The following is a 26,291-nucleotide window of genomic DNA, read 5'->3' on the forward strand; positions in this document are numbered from 1 at the left end:
CAATTGGTAAAGTCAACAACAGGAGTCACTGTGCACTTACTCCTCATGTAGGATCTCTGTCCTTAATGTGCTGTGCATTGAGATTTAATGCTATAACGAGTACTCAAACAATATATTTCACTTTGTGTTTCTATGGGGGTGCAAACTGTTGAAATCTTTACTTAATGCATACTAAACTGATCCTCTGTAAAAAAAAAAAAAAAAAAAAAAAAAAAAAAAAAAAAAAGAAGAAACTATCAACTCCCAGCTTGACTCTCACTGGGATTAAACATGACAATAGGTCTGATCTGATTTCATCATCATTTAAAGAAAATCATCTATTATTTTTCACTTTATGTTTCTGTGTGGGAGCAAACTATTGAAATCCTTACTTAATGTATACTAAGCTGATCTTCTGTATATTAAGATAATCGAAAATGAATCTTGATGTGAATGGAAGGGGAGAGGGAGTGGGAAAGGGGAAGGTTGTGGGTGGGAGGGACGGTATGGGGGGGAAGCCATTGTAATCCATAATTCGTACTTTGGAAATTTATATTCATTAAATAAAAAAAAATCAAATCAAAAAAAAAAAAAACTGAAACCCACCATCCAGCAATCCCAGTACTGGGCATGTATCCAAGGGAGATGGAATAACTCTGTTGGAGAGACACCACCACTCCTGTTTGTAACAGAAATCCTCACAATAGCCAAGATATGGAAACAACCTATGTGTCTACCAACAGATGAATGAATATGTATCTGTATACATGGAAAGCTAGTCAGCCGGGTAATAGAGGAAATCTTAACATTTACAGCAAAATGGATGGAGCTTGAGCTCATTTTGTTAAAGGAAATGCCAAACACAGAAGGGTAATTCCCATCTTGCACTTGTATCTGCAATCTAAGAAGAGTTGACCTCACAACAGTTGAGGTATTGCAAAGGCAACAGGAAACGGGAAAAGCTGATGAACAGGTAACTCAGATGGGAGTTGGCACTGGGGCTGTTACTGCACATTAGAGTGACTGTAGATAACAACGTACATATATTTTTCTGAAAAAGGAAGAAAAGATTTTGAATGTTTTAATCACAAAGAAATCATGAGTGTTTGAGGAACATGTACCCTGACTTCAACGTGAAGCAACTTATACGTGTATTGAAATATCACATGGTGCTCCATAACTATGTACATTCTGAAAATCAGGACAGTTGTTTCAAGCAACAGACATGATGTCTGTTGGGAGGTCTAACCCATGACAGAATGTCATGGTTTGCATCCTGGCTCTGTTTCCAATTCCCACTTCTTGCTGATCTGTACCTTAGGAGAAAGCACATGAAGGCTCCTGCAGTTCAATCCCTCCTGCCCTCATAGATGACATGGATTGAGTTACAGGCTCCTGGATTCAGCCCAGAGAAGCCTTGGTTCTTGCACACATTTTGGGATGGGATGTTATCCAGTAGATGGGAGATCGTTCTCTGTCTCTCTTTAACATAAGATATAAATTTTTAAAAATGTGCAGACCATCCCAAAGACTATGAGTCAGTTGAGCCAATGAGTTTCTGATGTTCTCAGGAATCCTATATGGAATGTGTTTTCAATCCACAGGTGCCCTCTGCTATTTTTTCTGCTCCATCAAAATATTTCACTGAGGCACCTGATATCAACCCTGTCTACTATAGTAAGATTCTTTGTTCCACAGGCCAAGTTAGACAGTGAGAAAAAGAAAGGGGGGGTGTCTTCCTTCCATTGGTTCATGCCCCAAATGACCACCACTGCCAGCACGCTGCGCCAATCCGACGCCAGGAGCCAGGTGCTTCCTCCTGTTCTCCCACATGTGTGCAGGCGCCCAAGGACTTGGGCCATCCTCCACTGCCCTCCCGGGCCACAGAAGAGAGCTGGACTGGAAGAGGAGCAACCGGGACAGGACTGGGGCCCCATCTGGGATTAGAACCTGGAGTGCCAACACCGCAGGTGGAGGATTAGTCTAGTGAGCCATGGCACCGGCCTACTATAGTAAGATTTTAAGATATTTAAACTTTTCCTCTTTTTCATAAAAGCCTAGAGTGAAAGAGAAAACATCTGTGCAGGCTTCTCACAGTGATTTCTTGCAGGTGGCTATCTGCTTGATGTGCAGAAGGAAGACAGAATTGGCTCTGTGGCAAGAGGGTTCACCTGCCACATGGGTTCTCCTGGATGCTCAGTCCAACTGCTTGGCAGCCACAGCTCCAGGGTGCCAGATGCCAGAGCAGAGCTGGGTTGTGGATCACAGCATCACAACAGTGTGAGCCCAGGCCACTAAGAGCCGTTGCTGCTGCACAGCACAGTATGAAACCCACCCTTACTTCTCTGGTGGATAAGCTGGATGAGAAAGAGTTTCCTGGGCATTTTACTTTTATCTCTTTGAACTCATGGACAGAAACTTTGATCCTGTAAGTGGTTCCCTTCGTGAGGAATTTCATAAATGAACACAGAGTCTCTCCAGCTCACCATGGCTGTCCTCTCTACCCCGGGAGCACAATCAGGTCAGAAGCCTGGGGCTCCTCCAATACCAGGAGATCCTCCCCCGCTAATCCATCGTCACCCAGCCCTCATGTTCCTTGCCCCGAGGGCTGAGGGCATGGATTTCTCAGTCCATCAGCCACCAAATGCACAGGTTCCTGCCTTGTGCTCAGGTGTGAGCTCCATCTCCTGACATGTGTGGACCATCACCAGGCAGGGGCTGTGTATTTGTGTCACATGTGGGTGACACAGGAGAGATCTTAAGAAGAAAAATGATGAAAAGAGCTCCAAAGGAAGTTGGCCACTTTCAACCAGAGCCATAAGAGAGATTTTTGTAACTTGTTTAATGTTAGAGCTTAATCTTGAAATTAACAGCTTGGACATCATGGATTAAATAACTAACATCACACAAAAACACAGGTGCTGGCTGGCGCTGTGGCTCACTAGGCTAATCCTCTGCCTGCAGCGCCTGCACTCCGGGTGCTAGTCCTGGTTGTGGTGCCGATTCTGTCTCAGTTGCTCCTCTTCCAGGCCAGCTCTTTGCTGTGGCCCAGGAGTGCAGTGGAGGATGGCCCAAGTCTTGGGCTCTGCGCCCGCATGGGAGACCAGGAGAAGCACCTGGCTCCTGGCTTTGGATTGCTGCAATGCGCTGGCCACAATGTGCCAGCCATAGCGGCCACTTGGGGGGTGAACCAATGGAAAAAGGAAGACATTTCTCTCTGTCTCTTTCACTAACTCTGCCTGTCAAAAAAAAAAAAAAAAAACAGGTGCTGTGGTATGAATGGATGTCAGGATCAGTCTGATCCTCATACTGTATGGAGGGGACCCTCAGCCTCCTAGAACCCATGGAGGACACTGGAGGTCTCAGTCCAGGGTAGGGGCACTGCACAGTGAGGGGTGGGCTGGGCTAAGATGTTCTCAGGTGAGAGAACTCAGAGTTCTCTACAGAGCTGGTCCCTTCTGATCCTCACACCTGTGTCAGGAAACTCACAGGAAAGTTTTGAGCACAGCTCTTCCCAGGGGCTATTGTGCAGGAGGGAATAAAGGAAAATGTAGACAGGTGATGTGTTTCACTGGGGAATCCACATTCTGTGCCTCGGAGCTGGATTTCATCACCTTTCCCCATACTCAAAATAACACACAGAGAGATGATCTCAGTGAGTCTTTTCCTTAAAACTCTGCAGGTTTCTCTCAGGTGCATGGAGTCCCTCAGCTGTCATCCTGGGTAAGTGACTTTTTATTTCACAGATGAGGAATCAAGCCAGATGAGTTCCTAGGCTGGGGGTAAAGGGTAAAAATTGGCTGCAGTGGGGTTTGTAGCAGCCTCAGAAGAGATGTGGGCTCCAACAGTTCTCCAGGCTCAGCAGTGTTCTGTGTAAAACAGTGGAGAAATTTTCTTCTCATGATATTTGGTCTTTCAATTTGGCAACCCGCAAAATCAGTCCAGTTATTTAGAAAACATTCTTTTTTTTTTTCTTTTCCTTTTATATATGCTTGAGTCAACTCTGAAAGCACTCATTCTCTGATTGCTGTAGTTACAAGAGTGCTCATTCATAACCACACCTTTACCTGGAAGGGACCAGTTTTTATTCTGAGTTTCATTCAACATTATTAGTGTTGCTTCTTTCACCTTCCTAAAAGTGTTAGAACTATGATTTTAAAATGACTTTGATAGTTTCTTTTTTAAGAAACAATGTAACCCTTTAGAAGGAAATGGAATCTTTGTTCAAAAGAGTGCCATGAGCAGTTAACCCTCTCCTTCCTACACAATGTCAACCAGTATTTAAAGATCTTTCTTCTTCAGCCTTCACTTGGACAGATTTCAAGTTCACGGAGTCAGCTCAGCCTTGAATACTCCAAACTAGATTCTGGGGAAAAGAGGCTGAAACTACACTGAAATAAGGTAAATGAAAAGACAGTGATGGAGCGCTCTCCTCCCTGTCTCCAATTGGCCAAAGGACAATCAGGACAGGTATGTGGATCCAGATTTCTTTGTTAAAAAATCTCTCTCTCAATGAACAAATTTCACATAGCTTAATTTGTATGCTTGAATTTTATGCTTTTTCCCCCAAACCGAATACATTGATGATGCAAGACATGTTGTACAGGCCTAGTGCTGTCATGCATTCATCGGCACAGATGAAGCTGGAATAGTATTTCTTGCTAGTACGATGCCATGATGGTGATGTGGTGAGTGACAGTGACATCTGTTTCACAGGACGCTGGGCTGCTCTGTGCTGTTGCTCAGGGAAGCTGACTCAGCACTGTCTTCCATTATCTGTGACACATCTGGCTTTGTATCTATGATAAGGCCCTTGCTTTGGAATGATAATAGTAATACTTATTATTACTAATAACTTAAGTTATTAATTACAATTACTACCAGTAAGTTACTACTAGTAACTAAAATACTTCAAATTTTTCTGACTACACATAAAAATATTGGTACCATCAATAGCCAAGTGTAAGCAGGCAGCCTGAGCTTTATTGTATAATCTCTTCACCCTGCGTTGCCAATATAAAATTCTCACCAGTTTTTTGAGAAACAGCTGCCATTCATTTGCCAAAATGTTTCTCAAGCTTCTCGTTCACTCTGCTGGAATTCATGTATTGCACGACATCTATGTGCATGCCACTAACATCAGTTTGTGTGCTCTGTCAGCTGCCTCTGCAACGTTCTCAACGTAATTCTCCAGCTAGAACCATACAACACAGAACATGTGGTGCAGGACACTTGTACTCTTCATATGCATCCATTGTGTATTATCAATGTCACCTTCTGAACTGATATATTTGTTGGCCAGTACAGTCAAGTTGACGTATGTGGAACTAACAAACCAAAGGGTGCTCTTGTACCATCTAGGCACATCACCATGTGCTGACATAAATCCTAGCATGTACACGTTGTGTCATTCCTAACAGCTTGATTATGCTCATGCTGCACACAACTGAACAGACATGGCCTACATGTCTTCCTTTTTTTCACCCTGTATCTGTCCATTCAGAAGACTGTACACTGGACTAGCACTGTGGCGTATGAGGTTAACCCACTGCCTGCAACACTGGCATCCCTTATGGATGCTGGTTCAAATCCAGGCTACTCCATTTCTGATCTAGCTCCCTGCTAATGAAACGGGACAAGCAGTGGAAGATTGCCCAAGTGTTTGGGCTCCTGCCACCCAAGTGGGAGACATGAAAGAAACTCATAGCTTCAGTCAGCCCGGTCAGCCCCAGCCATTTTGGCCATCAAGGGACTGCAAAAACAAATGGAAGATCAGTCTCTTTCTGTATACTTTGGGCTTTTAAATAATTAATTTTTAAAAGCCACACACTTGTACTGAGATCTGCTGAGGGTTTTCTGCCTGTTACCCCTACACTACCCTCCTGACTGCACTGTTCTTCATGATCTCTGGCCCACTTGATGGTGCCATGTAACACAGGACTGGCTGTGAGTTGGGTCCGTGCAGCACACAGCTGTCTGAAGTGAGTGCTGTCTTGATCAGGTGGTGGGAGGAGTCTTCACGGTGTCCATTTGCTCCTGGCTGAACTCAGCCTGCAGCATCAGATCTAAGACTTCCTGGAGGTCAGTGCTCAAGGAAATGCTGATTTCTCTCAGACACTTCTTAGTCTGTGCTCTTTCTCCTAACCTTCCCACTCAGCCCTTCCTGATTCCACCTGTCTGGATGAGATCTCTTTAAGAACTTCCAAATTGTAACCCCTGTGATCTCTATCATTTCATTCAGACTCTGAGGGCTGTCTGCTTTCTCCAGTGTGGAGAAGGTGACCTGGGGGCTTGGTCCATCAGCAGAGTCAGGTGCCACCTCACACTGTCACTCCTTGGTGCTGTATCTGAGAGGGTCTCCTGGCTCCTCCTGCTGTCTTATGATCTCCTAGTCTGTGCAGTGCTTGTCAGGTGTGTGTGTGAGGAGCATGGCTGGGGAGCACTCACTATTACCATTGCTTGCAGAATACTTTTTCTAATAAAATATCAGCCAGAAAGAGCTAACACATTAGCTTTCTATTCCCTTCCTCATAGTATGTGAATAGAAATATAAAATGTCGATATTTGGCTTGTGTGTTCCCCTGGTAACAGTGGTGGGTGCTCAGCACAGTGTGGAGACCGCTGGGAGGGTGGATTCAGCTCTCAGCCCCTGGCCATTCTCGGGAGCCACTGTGAGTGGGCACCCGTGCATGGTTCTGACTGGGTCCATTTCCTTAATGACCATTGTGTGAAAGGAGGCAGAATTTCTGCTCCTTCTGGAGGATTTGCTCTATTGTAAAAGGTAAGACTTTTCCAGTGGTTTTTAAGAAATTTCTGATATGATACCAGTTCATGGCACCATACATCCTACCTTTCTTGCATGACCCCCTGAGAAACTGCATCTATGCAGTGCCATTTCACAACTTACTATGATGAGACATGCTATTTGATCAGTTTTATATCATGCACTTGCATTACTAAGTGTCAATTGTATTTTAAAATCTGAGAAAGCAAAGCCTGCACAAAGTAAATACAAAAAGTTCATGAGAAAAACTGAGTTAAAAGGTTAGTTCATTTTGACACAAAATATCTTGAAATCTGTGCATAGTTTTTTCATACTGTGGCTTCTAAGGAAAAAAAATTAAAGATGTTTCATACACATGGAGTGTGTAGCTTTTTATAAAGTGAGCATCTTTCAATTACATTTTTGAAGATCTCATGTATTTCAAATAACATAAGAAAAAAAGAATTTTAATTTTTACCTCAGCCTTTTAAAGTGCTGGTATGTTACTTTATATCTATTAAATGTTACTATTTTATAACACTTAGTATATATTTTTTAATTAGGTAAAATGGAACCACAGTAAATAGGTGTATATCATTTTAAGTAGAAGAAAGAAGAAAGTTCAGGGTTGTGTACTTAATGATTTGCAGTGATAAGTGGAGGATGATGTGACAAATATTTTCCCATTTTCTCCCGGAGCTCAGACAGGAGCCAGGAGTTTGTTCTAGGTCTGCCATGCCGCTAAAGCAGCCCAAGTTTTTGAGCCACCTTGTACTGCTTTCCTGGGCCACAGCAGAAAGCTTGATCAGAAGTGGAGATGCAGGGACTCCAACCAGCACCCGTATGGGATGCCAGCGCTACAGGCTGGGGCTTTAACTTTCTCTGACACAGCACCAGCCCCTAGTCACTGTATTCTTAAATGCTACACAGTAATGGGGCTTAAAAAATTCAATTTCTTAGCTACTCATATTATAGAACCATAATACTCCAATTTTCTATGGATGAAATTCAGCCTGACACTCTTGACTTTTTTGAATGATAAATCTGTGAAAGTGTGTTGCTGGAATTATTGTTACAATATTAAATGCCACATATTTATAAAGTTTGAATTATAGTAAAGAACTGTATCACACAGGTGAAGCATCGTACCTGTAGGTCGTACCACTTAGTTCTTCAGCACTTCCAACTGTGGGGCAGACAGGAAAACTTGGCCCCCATGGAGAACCACCTTCTTGGTGAAGAGGTGTACCATCATTCCTGTAGAAAGGAATCATCTGTCCACTTAGACTGTGAACATAGTCATTGTGGCTTCTGCATGCCTGGGTTGGAGAGGGAAGGGACCGTGGAACAGAGGGTGTTCAGCACCTGCTACTCTGGTGCTCACTTCCCCCTGCTCCTCCAGGCAGGGAAGGAACTGGCACATTAGGAGAGGACGGCACTCTCTCCAGGTGAGCTCAGGAGGAGAACCTCACAGTGACAGTAGTGGCTGCAGTTTCTGCAGAGACCACTGTCCCCCAGGCTCTACACCTGTTCACACGCCTACCCAATACCCTCGCACACACAGCAGCTCTAAGTGACACTTATCTATAGTTACAAATAATGGAGTCTCAGACTTCCTGGCTAACCAGCATGGGGTCTTTTATGTATTAAGAATATCTCGGGCTGATGCTGTAGCACAGTGGGTTAAAGCCCCGGCCTCCCATATGGCCACCGGTTAGAGTCCTGGCTGCTCCTCTTCTGATTTGCCTCTCTGCTAATGTGTCTTGGAAACCAGTGGAGGATGGTCCAAGTCCTTGGGCTCCTGCACTCAAGTGGAAGAGCTGGAAGAAGCTCTTGGCTTAGCTCCAGCCATTGAGGCCATTTGGAAACTGATCCAGCAGTGGAGGCTCTCTAACTCTTTCAGATGAAACAAACTTAACGGTGGTATAAGGAGTCATACACATTGATATATCCTGGACCCCTGCATATGGGGGCATAATTTCTTCTTGCTTAAAATTCCCATGTGAATTCATCAAAACTAATGGAATTCATCAGCATTTTGCAAATCCCAAGGGAAATAAATCATTTCCCCACCCCTGAAAAGCTAAAAATAACAAAAATCTAGAACAAATTTATAATAATGGCAATTTTATTCTCTAGGTCCTGAGTGAAACCTGCAATGGAATTTATTTATTATCCATTATAATTTACAAGTATGTAACTAGAAACAGCAGCTTCCAGGAGAGTACTCACAGGTGAAAAATGGTGCAACGGGGTTGATCGAGACATCGTCCTGAAGGTAGGAGTTGTGGAGGAGACCAATTCAGTTCATAATATTTGCAATAAGTCATTTTAAAATTTTTCTTCAGACATATACTAAATGCTCTTTCTTCCCCCAACAAGATGAGTAAAAACAATCTACTTCTAAGTTTGATTGCTGTAAGAAATGGCTTTTACTCTGAAGTCAGCATTGGGATCACAGCCAATGCCTTCCATCTGCTCTTCCACATCCTCTGGTTCTTTCTCAAGCACAGGCCCAGGCCCACTGACCTGGCCATTGGGCACCTGGCCCTCATCCACCTGGTGATGCTGATCACTGTGGGGGTCATAGCTGCAGACCTTTTTGAGTCTCAGGAGTTATGGGACAACATCACATGTAAAGTTGTCATCTACTCATACCAGGTGATGCGGGGCCTCTCCCTGGGCACCACCTGCCTGCTGAGCATCCTCCAGGCCATCACCCTCAGCCCCAGGAGCTCCTGTTTGGCAAAGTTCAAGCGCACAGCCTCACATCACAACCACGGTGGGTTTCTCTTCCTGTGGGTCTTCAATTTGTCCATTAGTGCTCATTTCTTACTCTCCACTGTTGCCACCACCAATTGTACGTCCCACAGTCTTATGTTTGTCACTAAATCCTGCTCTCTTAGGCCCCAGAGATACCTACCTAGGCTCACATTTCACATCTTGGGGATCTTTAGGGATGTCTCCCTGCTAGGGCTCATGGCCGTCTCAAGTGGGTACATGGTGACTCTCCTGTGCAGGTACAAGAGGAGGTCCCAGCACCTTCACAGCACCAGCCTCTCTCCAAGAGCCTCCCCAGAGCACAGGGCCACCCAGACCATCCTGCTGCTCATGGGTGTCTTTGTGCTCCTGTACTTGATGGACTGCATGGTGGCTTCCTTCTCAGGGGTGTGGTGGAAGAGTGACCCAGTGCGCCTGTGTGTCCAGATGTTGGTGGGCAACGGCTATGCCACCATTAGTCCTTTGTTACTAATCAGTAGTGAAAAACGAATGATCACATTTTCAAATTCGTGTGGCATAAGGAGACTAAGTGTTCAATTGGTCATTAAATAACATGAAATCACGATGAATTAGGGGAGATAGAATGTCCTGAAAAAAGAATTCAAAGTAAGGTTTTAAGGTTACTGAGCAATGCAGGTAAATGACACAGAGAATCAGTACGTGACATAGATGAGTAATTACAGAAAGTGATAAACAGCAATATTGTAGATGAAGTTTTCAATCTGTCAAAATAAAGGTACAGTACAAACTTTCACCAGTCTTTTGTTTGACTGAAGATAGAATATCTGACCTAGAAAGCAGGTGTTTGAAATATTTCAATCAGATCAGAAACAAGGGGTAAGAAGAAAAAATCAGCAAGCCTGAGCAGTGGTCCAGATCTATGGGATACCATAAGTTCATGGAGTTGCATTAATATCATAAAAATGTCCACACTGCCCAAAGCAACTTACAGATTCAATGTGATACCAAGTCAAAATACCAGCAATTTTTTTTCACAGAAGTAGAAAAAGCAATTATGAAAATCATACAGAAACATGAACGATCACAGATAGCCAAAGTCATCTTACACCGTGGAAACAAAGCTGCACAATACCAGATTTCCAGATGTGCTGTACAGTACTGTTAGCAAAATGGCCTGCTACTGGCATTCACACAGGGCTATTGAGGAATGGAACACAATGCACACCTCAGGTCAATCCATGCATCTGAAACCAACTAATCTTTGACAAACAAGCAGAAGTTGTTCCTTGGAAAAAGCAGAGTTCCTTTAACAAATAATGTAAGAAAATTCTATTTCCACATGAAGAAGTATAAAGAAGGCCCCTACCTTACAGCCTTTACAAAAACCAACTCACAGTGGATCAAGGACCTACAATTAAAACCTGGCCATCAAACTGCTAGGGGAAAACATAGGAGAAGTGCTGCATGCAAGTGTCCAAGGCAAGTACTTCATGGAAAAACTCTAGAATCCTGGGGAACAAAATAAAAAAGATACTAAGAGAATTACATCAAGGTCAGAACCTTTTGCACGGCAGCACAAAAAATTAAAGCGAACGAGCACCTACAGAATAGGAAAAATAGTTGCAATCTATGAATCTTAGAAAGCATTAATATAAAATAAGGAACTCAAGAAATTCAGTGACCCAAGCAATCGAGTGAAGAAAAGGGCAGAGGATATTCACAAATCACAAACATAAACATGAAAATAATTTTATAATCTTGAGCCAGCATGAAATGCACACTAAATTCACAATGAGGTGCTATACTCTAAAAATTAAAATTCATAAATTTCTAGTGCTGCTATAATGTGAAAAACCAGGTACCCTAATATTCTCTTGGTGGGATGTAAACAGCTAGAAGCATTGGGGATGGCACTACTGAGATTCCTCAGAAAACTACAAATATATCCAACAACTGACCTAGCAATGCTGCTCCTGGGAATCTAGCCAAAGGAAATTAAATCAGCATATGAAATCAAATCAGCATATGAAAATGTTGATGGCAGCTCAACCCACCATAGCTAAGCTATGGAATGAACTTGGATGTCCATCAATGATAACTGGATAAAGAAAACTCCACATATATACATGCTTGTGCATTACTCAACCACAAGAAGAATGAAATCCTGACCTACGTCACAAAGTGGATCCAAAGGGGATCATTGGCTACAGAAAATAACCCAGTTCCAAACAGAAACACTATGTTTTCTCTTTATATTTATATTTCTCTTTATATTTGGTGCAGCTCTACTTAGTGCTTCATTGCATGCATCACTGAAGCATACCATGTCGGGGACAATATGGTCTTATTTCACAAGCTAACAAACAAAGGTGTTCTCCCCACATGTTGGTATGCATGTCACCACATGACAAAAATATTTTATCTGTACATGCATGTGTACTGTATTGTAAATAAAATCTAGAACATCCTTCTTGACAAGTAACTAATGCATAAGTTAACCCTAGGACAACTACTGGGCAAACCCAAGGGTTCAATTCAAATCACACACATAGTACCTTCAGCTTATACCAAATTTCAAACTTCAGGAGACAAAACATAATGAGAGGTTGAAAGAGGACAATAAATGGACAAAGTGATTGTGGTTACTGTGCCTCCTGTAATATATGTGTGCATTAAATATGTATACACACCTCAAGAAAACTGTTACAACAACAGAAAATCAGAATAGACATGTAACTACAAAGGAGATGCACTTAGTCATCCAAAACTTACCAAAAAGAAAATCCATAACCAGGTCAATTCACTGTTCCTATCAAGAGTGTAAATGATTTATACCGGGGCCAGTGCTGTGCACTAGGTTACTCCTGCAGCGCCAGCATTCCATGTGGGCACTGGTTCTAGTCACAGTTGCTCCTCTTCCAGTGCAGCTCTCTGCTATGGCCTTGGAAAGCAGTAGAGCATGGCCCAGGTGCTTGGGCCCCTGCAGCCACAGGAGAGACCAGGAGGAGGCTCCAGGCTCCTGATCACTACAGCTCTGGCCATTGTGGCCACTTGGAGAGTGAACCAACAGAAGGAAGACCTTTCTCTCTCTCTCTCACTGTAATCCTACTTGTCAAATAAATAAAATCTTTAAAAAAGGATTTATACCATTGTTATGCTTAAAGGGATGTTTTCCAGCATTGATAACAAAATACCTAAGGATGAATGATTTATAAAAATTCAGGATTATTTAATTCATGGGTGGAGGTTCAAGGGCCTGACACCAGTATCAGCTCGCCTCAGGGGAAGAGCTAATGCAGGGTGGTAGCAGTTCATCACAGTGGTAGGAGTTCAAGCAAAAGGCAGAGACCACCTGGTGAGAAGGAAGCCACAGAGACCTGGGAGCTGGTCCTGTGCTTTCATTGTAACTGGACTCCAGGGAACAAGTCACTCATTTAGAGAGATCCCTCCAAGGGCAGGGCCCCAATGACCCCATGACCTCCCATAGGATCCCATTATTTAAGGTACAGCTGGACTTTTAACATCCTAACTCTAGGAACCAAGATTCTAACACATCCACGTTGTGGGGACACACATGGGCAAAATCCAAAGCATGGCACCAGTCTTTGAAAACTTTCCCCCAAACGTTGAAACATGTAAAAGGGATACTTTCCTGCTCATTCTAGGAGACTGGAAACAGAAAAAAAAATACTGACAGGGCAGCACTGTGGCAGAGCAGGTAAAGCCACTACCTACAGGGCTGCCATCCCATATGGGTGCCTGTTCGAGTCCTGGCTGCTCCACTTCCGAAGAAGCTCTATGCTATGGCCTGGGAAAAGAGTATAAGAGGGTCCCAAGGACCCCTGCACCCACATAGGAAACCCAGAAAAAGCTCCTGACTCCGAAATGGCACTGCTCCAGCTGTTGTGGCCACCTGGGAAGTGAGCCAGTGGATAAAAGCCCACTAACCCTGGCTCTGCCTATCTGTAACTCTGCCTTTCAAGTAAGTAAATCTTGTTTTTTAAAGAGTATTTACAGTCTGGAAATTTTTTTAAAAACTTTTATTTAATGAATATAAATTTCCAAAGTACAGCTTATAGATTACAATGGCTTCCCCCCCATAACGTCCCTCCAACCCACAACCCTCCCCTTTCCCACTCCCTCTCCCCTTCCATTCACATCAAGATTCATTTTCGATTCTCTTTATATACAGAAGATCAGTTTAGCATACATTAAGTAAAGATTTCAAAAGTTTGCTCCCACACAGAAACATAAAGTGAAAAATACTGTTTGAGTACTAGTTATAGCATTCAATCTCAATGTACAGTACACTAAGGACAAAGATCCTACATGAGGAGTAAGTGCACAGTGACTCCTGTTGTTGACTTAACAAATTGACACTCTTGTTTATGGCCTCAGTAATCACCCTAGGCTCTTGTCATGAGCTGCCAAGGCTATGGAAGCCCCCTGAGTTCACTGACTCTGATCATATTTAGACAAGGCCATGGTCAAAGTGGAAGTTCTCTCCTCCCTTCAGAGAAAGGTACCCCCTTCTTTGATGACCCATTCTTTCCACTGGGATCTCACTCGATCTTTCATTTAGGTTTTTTTTTTTCCCCAGAGTGTCTTGGCTTTCCATGCCTGAAATAGCCTCATGGGCTTTTCAGCCAGATCTGCATGCCTTAAGGGCTGATTATGAGGCCAGAGTGCTGTTTAGGACATCTGCCATTCTATGGGTCTGCTGTGTATCTCACTTCCCATGTTGGATCATTCTCTCCCTTTTTTCTTCTATCAGCTAGTATTTGCAGACACTATTCTTGTTTATGGGATCCCTTTGGTTCTTAGTCCTATCATTACGATCAATTGTGAACAGAAATTGATCACTGGGACTAGTGAGATGGCATTGGTACATGCCACCTCGATGGGACTGAATTGGAATCCCCTGGTATGTTTCTAACTCTACCGTTTGAGGTAAGTCAGCTTGAGCATGTCCTGAATTGCACATCTCTTCCCTCTCTTATTCCCACTCTTACATTTAACAGCAATCACTTTTCAGTTAAGTTTCAGCACTTAAGAAGAATTGTGTATTGATTACAGTATTCAACCAAAAGTATTAAGTAAAACAAACAAACAAAAAATACTAAGAGGGATAACATATCAAGTTGCTCGTCAACAGTCAGGGTGAGGGGTGATCAAGTCTCAGTATGCCTTAATGAAGCTGCTGTGCATTCTTCTTCTGTTGAAGCTTTAGAATGAACACTATAAAAATGGATGAAAGTAGGGCTGGCGCTATGGCATAGCAGGTAAAGCAGCTGCCTGCCATGCTGGCATTTCCTCTGGGAGCTGGTTCTAGTCCTGGCTGCTCCTCTTCCAATCCAGCTCTCTGTTATGGCCTGGAAAAGCAATGGAAGATGTCCCAATGTCCTTGGGGCCCTGCATCCACATGGGAGATGTGGAAGAAACTCAGGGCTTCAGTGCAGCCCAGCTTTGGCCATTGCAGCCATCTGGGGTGTCAATCATTCAATGCAAGATATGTCTCCCTCTGTGTGTCTCTAACTTTGCCTTTCAAATAAATAAGTCAATCATAAAAAAGAAAATGGATGAATACATACATTAAACCCTACACAACTAATTCATAGCTTCCTACAGATAATTCAGAACTCATTGAAAATACTTGAGACTTTAAAAATACTTAAGAGACTTGTATTTGATATACGGAGGCCATGTAATGAAAATTTTTGCCTATAGGCTTCCCATTGAATATGTTAGTCATTGATAATCTCCCTAATTAAATGCTCCTGTTAAACTCCCATGCTGGGACAACTTCTTCATTCTTCTAGAAGGTAGCACTAGAAGTGCTACAGTCCACTTCTTTTTTTGTATTTTTTGACGAGGCAGAGTTAGGCAGAGAGAGAGAGAGAGAGAGAGAGAGAGAGAAAGGTCTTCCTTTTTCCGTTGGTTCACCCGCTAAGTGGCCGCTATGGCTGCTGTGTTGCGGCCTGTGCGCTGCGCTGATGCGAAGCCAGGAGCCAGGTGCTTCTCCTGGTCTCCCATGTGGGTGCAGGGCCCAAGGACTTGGGCCATCCTCCACTGCCCTCCCAGGCCACAGCAGAGAGCTGGACTGGAAGAGGAGCAACTGGGATAAAATCCAGCGCCCTAACCTGGACTAGAAACCAGGGTGCTGGCACCACAGGTGGAGGATTAGCCACGGTGCTGGCCAAGTCCACCTCTTTGCTATGGGTAGTGACACCATGGAATTATTTGTTAATAAATGTTATGTCTAAAAATGACTTATCACTGTGGATCCAATTGTCAGGTTAGAATTAGCAATGTTTTGGAGAAATACATTTTGAGGATGTGTAGTTTAGGCCATTAAAGATTAGAGATGGGACTTGAGCACCCCCTTGACTTGCATTCTCTGGTCTGCTTTAACAAAAATCAGGAGGAAAAGAAATCTGGGCATCAGAAATGGAAAGATAGGTGGCTGTTCTGCACAGTGATCTGCCCTCAAGGAGACCCAACAGGCCAGTCCACTGCAGTGGCTTTCAGCGTGGTAAGCCTGGGCTTCAGCAGAAGTCAGCTTGCGAAGAGCCCTGGCAGCTCGGCCAGCCAAGAGTTGGATCACTGGAAATGGACCTGCCCTGCAGTCGAAGGACTTCAGGTCAGGGCCACAGACCTTGCTGGCTCCAAGCTGAAAAGCCCTTCACTCAGCCCAGCTTCCAAGATGACCACCGCTGAGAAAAGACGGCCAAGTAGGGTCAGCAACACTGCAGGCAGAGCTGTAAATTTCCTGCTGGAGTTGCCACCTGCCTTCACCTGGCCAGCTCTCCTCCCAGGCCAGCCAGGTAATGGAAGTCAACAGGGTGCCTTCCCCAAGGAGGTTCACACCTCCCTCAGGAGGTACCGTATCAAGTGATAGGTCTGGGCCTCTTAACTTACAAGCCCTAAAGCCCACCAGATTATTATCAAGCCCCTTCTGTCAGGTTCTATTTGTCTCTCAATCAGCAAACTTAGTTGTGGTTGAAACAGCACTTTGCTTGGGTCCTCTAATAATGACTCTGTCCTTTGTTCTAGACCCTGTCTAGCCCGCTTGGGTGTCATTCCTTTGTAATCATAACCTCTACTCTAACATCAAGGCTCTGCTCCCAACCTGTGTGTACTGGCAGTCCTCTCCTCCACTTAATTTGTATGATTATTCAGAATTTCTCTACAGACAAACCCCACTACCTGAAAAAGTTGAGTGGCCTTTCTCCCAGTCTTGGCTGGGATCAGATTTAAACCACGTCCATCAAACAATCCTCACAAGGGTCCAGAGACCCCCTCATTTCCTCTCTATGAAATCCTTTCATTGCCTGGTTAATGCCACTCTTAGGATCATTGGTTGCTATTCTCACCCTGACTTGTATACCACAGTGTCTGTTTAAGTGTTTACAGCAGGTGATAATGGAATGAACCAAGGCCTTCAGCAACCAGGCAGTCAACCAGGTGCTTCTCCATCCATACATGCCTGTCCCTGCGGAGCCCCAAGATACCCACAGCGGGCCCTTGTAGATGACGTCCCCAGTCAGTAGGAAGTAGCCAGAGAGACCCATCGTCACCCCCTTTTCTATCATCAAAAGGTTGGGATGGTAGCTTTGGGATCCGCAAGGAGGGCAGGCCTATACTTCTGGGAATGGAGAGTCCCTACCTGTATTTCTGGGGAAGAAAAATCCTTGTCAGGGTCCCTGCAGGTGCCTAAAGGTCAACCAATGAGGATGAGACCTGCCTCAACCTTTAACCCCCATGCCCTGAATCTATAAAAGGAGCCCTCCCAATCTCTGACGTGCAACTTTCCCGGCCCCCGCTGTGTTGGGACCAGGGAACCTCGCCCAGGAGCGGAATCCCAATAAAAGCTTGTGAATTAATTGATTCGTCTGCCTGGGAAGATTTGTTATGTGTTGCACACCTTGCAATAACTAGTACTCAAACAGTATTTTACACTTTGTGTTCTGTGTGGGTGCAAACTGATGAAATCTTTACTTAATATACAGAAGATCGATTTAATATATATTAAGATAATTGAAAATGAATCTTGATGTGAATGGAATGGGAGAGGGAGGTGGGAGGGAAGTTATGGGGGAAATAAGCCATTGTAATCCATAAACTGTACTTTGGAAATTTATATTTAGTAAATAAAAGTTTAAAAAAAAATTTGAGGATGTGTGAGAAGAAGGAACAGATTTTATGAATGATGCAGTGAAAGCTCATGATTGAGTTTGAAATGGATAATTACCAAAGATTTCCGTGTAGATTTTGGCTTGATCAAATGAATCTTCAAGGAGTAAGTTCACAGTGGAAGACGCTGCCATTGCCATTCTACATCTGGATTTTGTTTCCATTCCTTTGTAGAACCTACATCTTTCTAGGAGGTTTATGTTGCACATTGGTGTTTAATGGTCAAGGCAGTGTCAGACGCCATAGATGCTGAAAACTGACTCACCGGTTTTCTTCTGCCTTATTCCATGAGCCTACTGCCTTGTCTTGATTTATAAATGAAACCTGGAAAACCTACAAAAGGAAGTGTCTTGTGATTTATCTAGAAATAATACAGAAAATATTGCTGATATTTCTGGTAAAGAAAAACAATTTTGTATAGTTTATATTTGAATCTAGATGAAATGTGATTTCTGTTTACATACAAAAGTACTGAGATTCAGATGCAACTAGACCTAGAAGTAACTGTGACCCCATCACCTTAGCCCAAGCAGTGTCATTCATGACTTGGGCAAGCTGGTTTGGGATACCAAGACAGAGTCTTCTAGAACTGGAGAAAGTGGGGTTTGGCTTGTGTAGATTTGGGACTATTCCCCCTATGATCCCTACCTCCTCCTCAGACTAGGGCCACTCCTACTGTTGTTCCCTTCTACAGCCCACCTCAACTTTGGTGGAACACTGGAAAATTCTCATATATTTGTGAATGAATCGAGGCAATTCTAAATTTTTGAGTCAAAGAATCACAAAGGAAATTAAACAATTTTTAAGTCGGGACCAGCACTGTGGCATAGTGGGTAAAGCTGCCGCCTAAGCTGCCAGCATCCCGTATGGGCACTGGTTCGAGACCAGGCTTTCCGCTTCGAGTGCAGCTCTCTGCTCTGACCTGTGAAAGTAGAAGATGGCTCAAATCCTTGCACCCCTGTACCCACACAGGAGACCCAGCAGAAGCTCCTGGTTCCAGATTGGCACAGCTCTGCTGCTTGTGGCCAACTGGGGAGTGAACTAGTGGAAAAGAGCTCTCTAACTTTGACTTTCAAATAAATAAATCTTAAAAAAAGTTTTTTCTAATAAATTGGAAATGCAGATACCACTATTTGGGTGGAGAAGTTCAAGCACTGCTAGATGGAAATGTATAATATTAATGGTATTACACCAAAGATTAGTCCTAGACAGTTACCTGAATTTCCACCTTCAGAAAAAAGCAAATTAAGCAAATCTTAAAAATTCTTGAAATAAAAAAGAAGAAAGTCACAGATCAGGACTAGGGAGGAGGCATCACTATAATCATTAAAAGATACTTAAGACTTTGCAACAAATGTACCAATTAATTTGGAAATCTTTAACAAATTTTGCTGAGATAGAAGGGAACACATTTAATACACTAAATGAACACAAAATGCATCACACTGTGGGCACTGTGAGCTAGTGGGCTAAGCCTCTGCCTGCAGCACCCCATCCATAAGGGTGCCAGTTCGTGTCCCAGCTGCTCTTCTTCCAAAATAGCTCTCTCCTATGGCCAGAGAAAGTAGGAGAAAATGGTCCAAGAGCTTGTACCACAGCACCCGTGTGGAAGACCCAGAAGAAATTCCAAGCTCCTGGCTTCAGATCAACCCAGTCTGGCCACTGTGGCCAATCGGGGAGCAAACCAGTGGATGAAAGATCAGTTTCTCCCTCTCTCTATAGGCCTCGCAAAATAAAATAAATAAAATAAAATAAAATTATAAAAAGAGGTGCATCACAAAATTACAAATATTAAAACTAATTATATATCTAGAGGAAAATATCAATATAATTTACATGATTTGGCATTAGGCAAAACTTCTTAAACATAACATAAAATTTGTAATTGAAAAGACACATAAATAAATAACATGGAATTCATGAAAATGAAAAAAAAACTTTGTGCTTTAAAATATATTACCAAAAAGTACAAAGACAACCCAAGATATGCTGGAAAATGTTTTTATACCATAAATCTATAATCTTGTGTCCCAGATATACAAAGAGTGCTTATTAATCAAGAAAAGATAGTATCCAAGCTTTAAAAATTAGTAAATCTCTTCTTATTCTATATTCACTGCTGTAACATAGTACAAGTAACAAGTTTGTAAGACTTCCTGGCTTACAAACATATCACTCTATCAAGAGGTTTAATGTCAACTCCGTGTACAGCCAACTTCTCACTGTGTCTCATGGCAGAAAAGCTGGGGGAGCTCTCAAGGGATCCTTTATTAGGGCACTATTCCCATTGCCAGTTATTCTACCCTAATGATGTAATAACTTACCAAATGCCCACCTCGTATGCCATTCATGTTGTAGTTAGGGTGATATTTCTTTAATGAAGGTATACAGAGGACATCCCAGATGGCTGCAAAGGGAGAAGAAGCACTGATTTTACCCACAGGAAGGTACCAACAAAGAGGCCAGCACAGGCCAGTAGGAGAGAAATTTTCAGTGGAAAACTTGCAGAATGGAATGGATCATCTGTGGACAACAAGGACAGTGTACACACTCACTACAGTTAGCAGTTCACCACCAGCAACTGACAGGGCAGTGGGGAAATGTCACCTTCCCACAGTGAGATGAGAGGAGGCTGCAGAAGCCCATGGGTCACTGGTGATTTTGGAGGAGAGAGAGCTCTGCAGTCCCTGTGGACTGGGAATCCAGCCACGAGAGCTGGCAGCAGCCCAGGCATCCACTCAGCTCCATGAAGGAAGGCCACGTTGTTCCCTCCTTTCTCCCAGCAAAGCTCATGGCACCAGCAGGGAAATGCCATTTCCCAGAGCAAGGGAAACTGAGGCTGCAGCACCCGCTGTGGTCTTGGTGATTTATCTGAAGGGGAACTACATGGTCCCCACTGACTTTGAGTTCAGCCAGGAAATACTGTGGAGCTGGAATTCACTTAGCTGTGGGGAGGCAAGCCACACTGCTTCCTTCCCCTATCTCCACCAAAGCACCAGACTCAACTTACTGAGGCAGAGCTATAGCCAATGTTTCATGCCAGAGGCCTGCTCTGGGGATGGGGCTGCTTGCAGTGATTGTAGGAAATTCTGTGATACCACAGATTCTCAGCCACAAAATGGAGGGGCATGTAGTGCCGGCTGGGTTTATGGGCACTTGCCAGGTCTGGTTCCAGAAGCTCCGAACTCCCTAAGTGCTAGAAGTGGACCTCGCAGAGTGCTCGTCACTCACACTACAGAGCACACGAATGCGGTGAGGCTGAACACCTGAGTGGGTCGAGTGCTTAGGCACTGTGAGCTCAGCCTTGGCCGTGAATTTGTCTGTTCACCACTGCACAAAGAAGCTGTGAAAATGCCAGTGCGTGTGGTAATCCCTCCGCCTCCTGATGGAAGTCAGAGGAGAGAGACCATGCCCAAGGTGGTTGACATTCTGGACATGCTGCACCCATAAATGCAGACCAGATGTCCCTGGATTGGCCCAACACAGACATCTCAATTACCCCTGTAATCCACAGGCATTCCACCAAATCATAGAGATGCACTTCCAAGAACAAAACCTTCAGAGCAGACACCAACAAGAGATTCCCTAGATACATAAAAATAAATGCAGAAATGTAACAAAAGTTAAACCAGAAAACCAATGACTCCCCTAAACTAACAAGATGTTAGATCATTATTAGTCTGTGAAGCAGATGGAAGTGAGTACTGTCTCTCAAGGAATTCCAAAGGATTATTCTAAGATTGTTCAAAAACACAGGCAATCGTTTACATGAAATAAGGAAGTCTATACACGACAAACAGGAGAACTTCTATAGGGCACTAGAGATACTAAAGAAAAAAATGAAATACAGAACTGAAGTATTCAATATGTCAAATGAAAAAAATAGAATACTTTAACAACAGATACAGGCAGAATTAAAAAAAAAAAATCCTAGCTAAAAGACTAATGAAATATCTCACTCTGACAAAAATCAAGAAAAAATAAACAGAAAACAATATTTGTGATCTGTGCAATAACATCCAACAACAATATATACATGACCTAGGAATTCTTGAAGAAACAAAAACTGGCTTAAATTATTCCATGATATAAGATTAGACATTTTCCCTAGTTTGGACAAAGATAAGGACTTTTAGCTGCAGGATTACACAGAACCTCAGTAGGCATGATCAGACCAGTTTTTTAACACGACCTCACATAGTCAATTTTCCCAAAGTCAAACATGAAGAAAATATTCTAAAATGTCTAAGAGATAAGGCAGATCGTGCTTAAATGATCTCCAATTTTTTGACATTTCTCATCAGAAACCCTAGAGGCTTGCAAAGAATGGAGACATATAAGCCAAGTCCTACAAGGAAAACAACTGTCAACCCAGAATAACACCATCACCCAATGAAGCTCTCATTTTCAATAAAAGAACTTGTAAAAATGAAAATTCAAAGAAGCTGATCACCTGGCGAGCCTTACAAGTGACACATAAGGTTGTACTACACCTAGGAACAGAAACACATAATCACATCAGGGAAGAATATGAAGGCAGAACACCTTGTATTAAAAGAGTAAAAGAAGATCCAAAACAAACAGCAGGAATATTTATGGGGTAATGGCAGGACCAAGACATTGCTTAGCAATAATAACCTAAAATGCAAATGGACTACATCCTACTAAAAGATGCATACTGGGTAAATGGATGAATAAACAAAATCCATCTTTTTGCTGCCTCTAAGAAACATCTCCCCAACAAACGTATGCACAGACTAAAAATGAAAGGATGAAGAAAGGTATTTCATGCAAATGGAAATCAAAAATTAGCATGAGTATCTAAATCGCAGACAAAATAGACTTTAAGACCAAAACCAGTAAAAGAGACAAAGGAGGTCAAAACAAAACAATTAAGTCGTAAGTTCAAAGATGTAACTATAGTAGATGTCTATGCACCAAATGCTAGGGCATTCAGCTGTTTAAAGTAAAAGTTAATGGATCTAAAGGTAGATGTATAATCCAATATGTAATAATGGGAGATTTCAACACCCCACTTTCATCAATGGACGGATCAATTTTGTCAAAAAAATAAAGAAACACTCAGCAAAACTTATCTACACTACAAAACAAATGGATCTGATTGATGTTTACAGAATATTTCATCCATCAGGCAAAGAATACACCTTATTTTAAGCAGAGCATGTAGCATTCTCTGTGATCAACAAGAGATAATCCCAACATATTTCAAAAAATCAGATTTCACTTTGTATCTCTTCCGACCAATCACAATCAAGCAGAAAATTAACCTAAGAAATCTAGAGAATATACAGACACATGGAACCTGAACAGCATACTCCTGAATGAACAGTGGGTCACAGGATATGTTCCAAAGAAATGTAAGAACTCCCTGAAATGAATGAAAAGGATAATGAATGTATCAAAAATTAAGGGATACAGCAAAGGCAGTGTAGAGGAAAACTGATAGCAATTAGTGCCTGCATCAAAACCTGGAGAGTGAATCCTGCATTTCGGTGGCTGGCAAGGAAGCCACCTTCCAGAGCGGGGTGAGAGGATTCTGTAGAAGCCCGTGATCTTGCCTTGGGGAGAACCTCGCATTCCCCACTGACTTTGAGCTTAGGTAGACAACCTGGCTGGGGGCATTGCACCCACTGAACTCTGTGAATGAGGGGCATGTTACTTCCTTCTCCTCCAACCAAGGTAGAGTAGTGAATGACCTCTGCTGCACAGGTGGCAGACTCCAGGGATGCAGCAGCTCTCTTTGGAGCAAAGGCTGGGGCCCCTGCAAACTGTGATGTGGGAATGCTTTAATTGTGAAATTCTGGAAAACTGAGAACAAAGTGGGGTGTGGCTAGGTCTCAGCTTCTGGAGTTGGCCTCAGTAATTGCCGTAAGAATTCCCTACGTGATGGTAATAGACATATAGGGGTCTTCATGCTCACGCCATAGAGCACAGATTCTTAGTGTGGTTCATGCACCTGGGTGAGCAGGTACAGAGAGGTTCATCATGGCACAGAGAAGGGAGGGTGCAGTGATATTTCCAGTCAGAGTGATCATTTCTCCCCTAATGACTGCAGAGGACATAGAGCATGTATAGCATGGGTGTTACGGTGGAAGTATGCCCTGCCCCATGCACAAATGCTAACCAGCGCTCCCTGGTTCTACCCAGCACACACATGGATTTTTGATATGCCTAGAGGCACATTCCCAAGGATTTCAGATGAGATCTCAACAAGTGTTCCTCCAGATGTATAAAAGTAATCATAGAAATAAAACACAAACAAGGAAGACAATATGAGTCTTGGAAAGGAACATAATAGTACTTCAGTATTAGATTGTCAAGAGGAGGATTGATGAAATTTCAGAAAAGGAATTCATAAGAACGATGCTAGGATTAATAAATAGAGAATAGTTAATTAAGATTAATAGATGTTAATAAACATGAATTAAACAAGTCTGAGTGACATGGATGAGAAATTCTGCCAGGAAATAGAGTATATTAATGAAATAAAACACAAATATTACAATAATTCAGTATATCCAAAAAAATACAATGAAAAGCATAACCAATAGACTTAATGAGTCTGGATAAAGATATCAAAACTGTAAGAAAGTTTTTGCAATATCTAAGAAAAAATTAATAAAACCAAACAGTGTTCAGGATCCATTGGAAACCAACAAATGACAAAATATACATGTCTTAGGAATTCCTGAAAGAGCAAAAAACAGAATGACTTATAAAATGTATTCATTTAAAAAAATCAGAAAATTTCCCTAATGTGCACAAAGATATGGACACCCAAGTATAGGAAGCACATAGAACTCAAAATACGCATGATCAGAGATCTTCACCAAGACACATTATAATCAAACTTTCAAAAATGAAACACGGAGAAAAGAACCTCAAAAGTGCAAAGGAGAAATAAATGCCTGATTACTTGTAAGGGATCTTTAATTAGATTAGCAATAGATTCTTACATAATCTCAACAGGCTAGGAGAGAATGGAGAGATATAGTCCAAGTCCTAAAAGAAAATTGTCAACGCAGCATACTGGACCCAGCAAAGACCTCATTTGTAAATGAAGCTGAAATAAAGACTTTTCAAAACAAAAATAAATTGAAAGCAATTGTCACCACCAAGACAGCCTTAGAAATTATACCTTAGTATGTGCTACACACTTAAACAGAAAAAAGTAACCAGTATCATGAAAGAATATGAAGGCAGAACATCTCATAAAAACAGTACAAAGGAGATCCAAATAACAACAAAGGAAATCCAAAACAAACAACAGTAACATTGATGGAAAAGTGCAAGATAAAAACATCACTTATCAATAATAACCTTGAATTTAAATAGACTAAGCTCTCCAGTTAAAATACACAACTGAATGGATTTAAAAGCAAGACACATGTAATGCTGCCTACAAGATACACACTTCATCAACAAAGATACACTCAGACTGAAAGAAAAAGGATGAAAGAAGGTATTCCAGATACTCCATGCAAATGGAAATAAAAAATTACTATGTACCTCAATATCAGAAAAATAGTAAGAAACTGTTTACAGGTCATTATGTAACAATTTAGGATCAACAATGCATGGAACATTCTCTAGGATAGACCCATACTAGGCCATTAGGCAAATAAAAATTAAAAAAAGGAACTCATACCATGTGTCTTTTATAACCAGAAAGGAATGAAGCTGAAAATTAACAACATAAGTAACTCTAGAAAATGTACAAATACATAGAGACTTGAACAAATGCTCCTGAATGAAGAGTAGGTCAAGAAGAAACCAAAAGTGAAATAGTAAAAGTCTGAAACAAATGAAGATGACGATGCAACATATCAAAATTTTTGTAATGCAACAAAAGCAATGTTTAGAGCCAAGTGTATGGCAATTACTGCGTGAGTCAATAAAGTAAAAGGATATCAAATAAATGACCTAACATTGCATCTCAAGGACCTAGAACAACAAGAAAAAACCAAATGCAAAATCAGCATGAAAAGTAATAAAAGGCAGAGACTCAACAAAATTGAAATTAAAAAACCATACAAACGATCAGTGAAATTAAGAGCTGATTTTCTGATTAATAAATATCACACTGATATTGGTCTAGAGGAAAACACTAAGGAAACTGCAAGATACTGGAATAGGCAAGACATCAGAAGCACAGGCAAATGGGATTACATCAAGCTGAGAAGCTTCTGCACTGCAAAGTGAACACTCTACAAACTGATGAAGCAAATGACAGAATAGGAGAAAATATTTTCAAACTATGCATCCGATAAAGGATACTATCCAGAATATATGAGGCACTCAAGAAACTCAACAGTAAAACAAATAATCCAGTTACGAAGTGGACAAACACATGAATAGGCATTTTTTTTGAAAGGATGAAACACAAATGGCCAACAGACACATTAAAAAATGCTCACGGTCACTATGTATCAGAGAAATGAAAATAAAAATCCCAACAAGGTTTCACCTCAATGGCTATCATCCATAAAGTACCCTAGTACACTGCTGTTTGGAATGTAAACCAGCTTCCTCAGAAATCTAAAAGTTGATCTAGCATAGGACACAGCCATCCCACTCATTTCACAAAATAAAT

The 26,291-nt window shown here is 42.1% G+C and overlaps 1 protein-coding gene across 1 annotated transcript; it reads left to right on the plus strand.

Moving 5' to 3' along the window:
• The first annotated feature begins 9,124 nt into the window (after positions 1 to 9,124).
• Positions 9,125 to 10,075, plus strand: ORYCUNV1R1547 (vomeronasal 1 receptor oryCunV1R1547). The gene has a single exon (NM_001167235.1). It carries the CDS (start codon positions 9,125 to 9,127, stop codon positions 10,073 to 10,075), a length of 951 nt encoding a protein of 316 aa, NP_001160707.1.
• Positions 10,076 to 26,291: the final 16,216 nt, after the last annotated feature.

Source organism: Oryctolagus cuniculus, chromosome 10 (genome assembly GCF_964237555.1).
Source record: "Oryctolagus cuniculus chromosome 10, mOryCun1.1, whole genome shotgun sequence".
Classification (NCBI taxonomy): Eukaryota; Metazoa; Chordata; class Mammalia; order Lagomorpha; family Leporidae; genus Oryctolagus; species Oryctolagus cuniculus.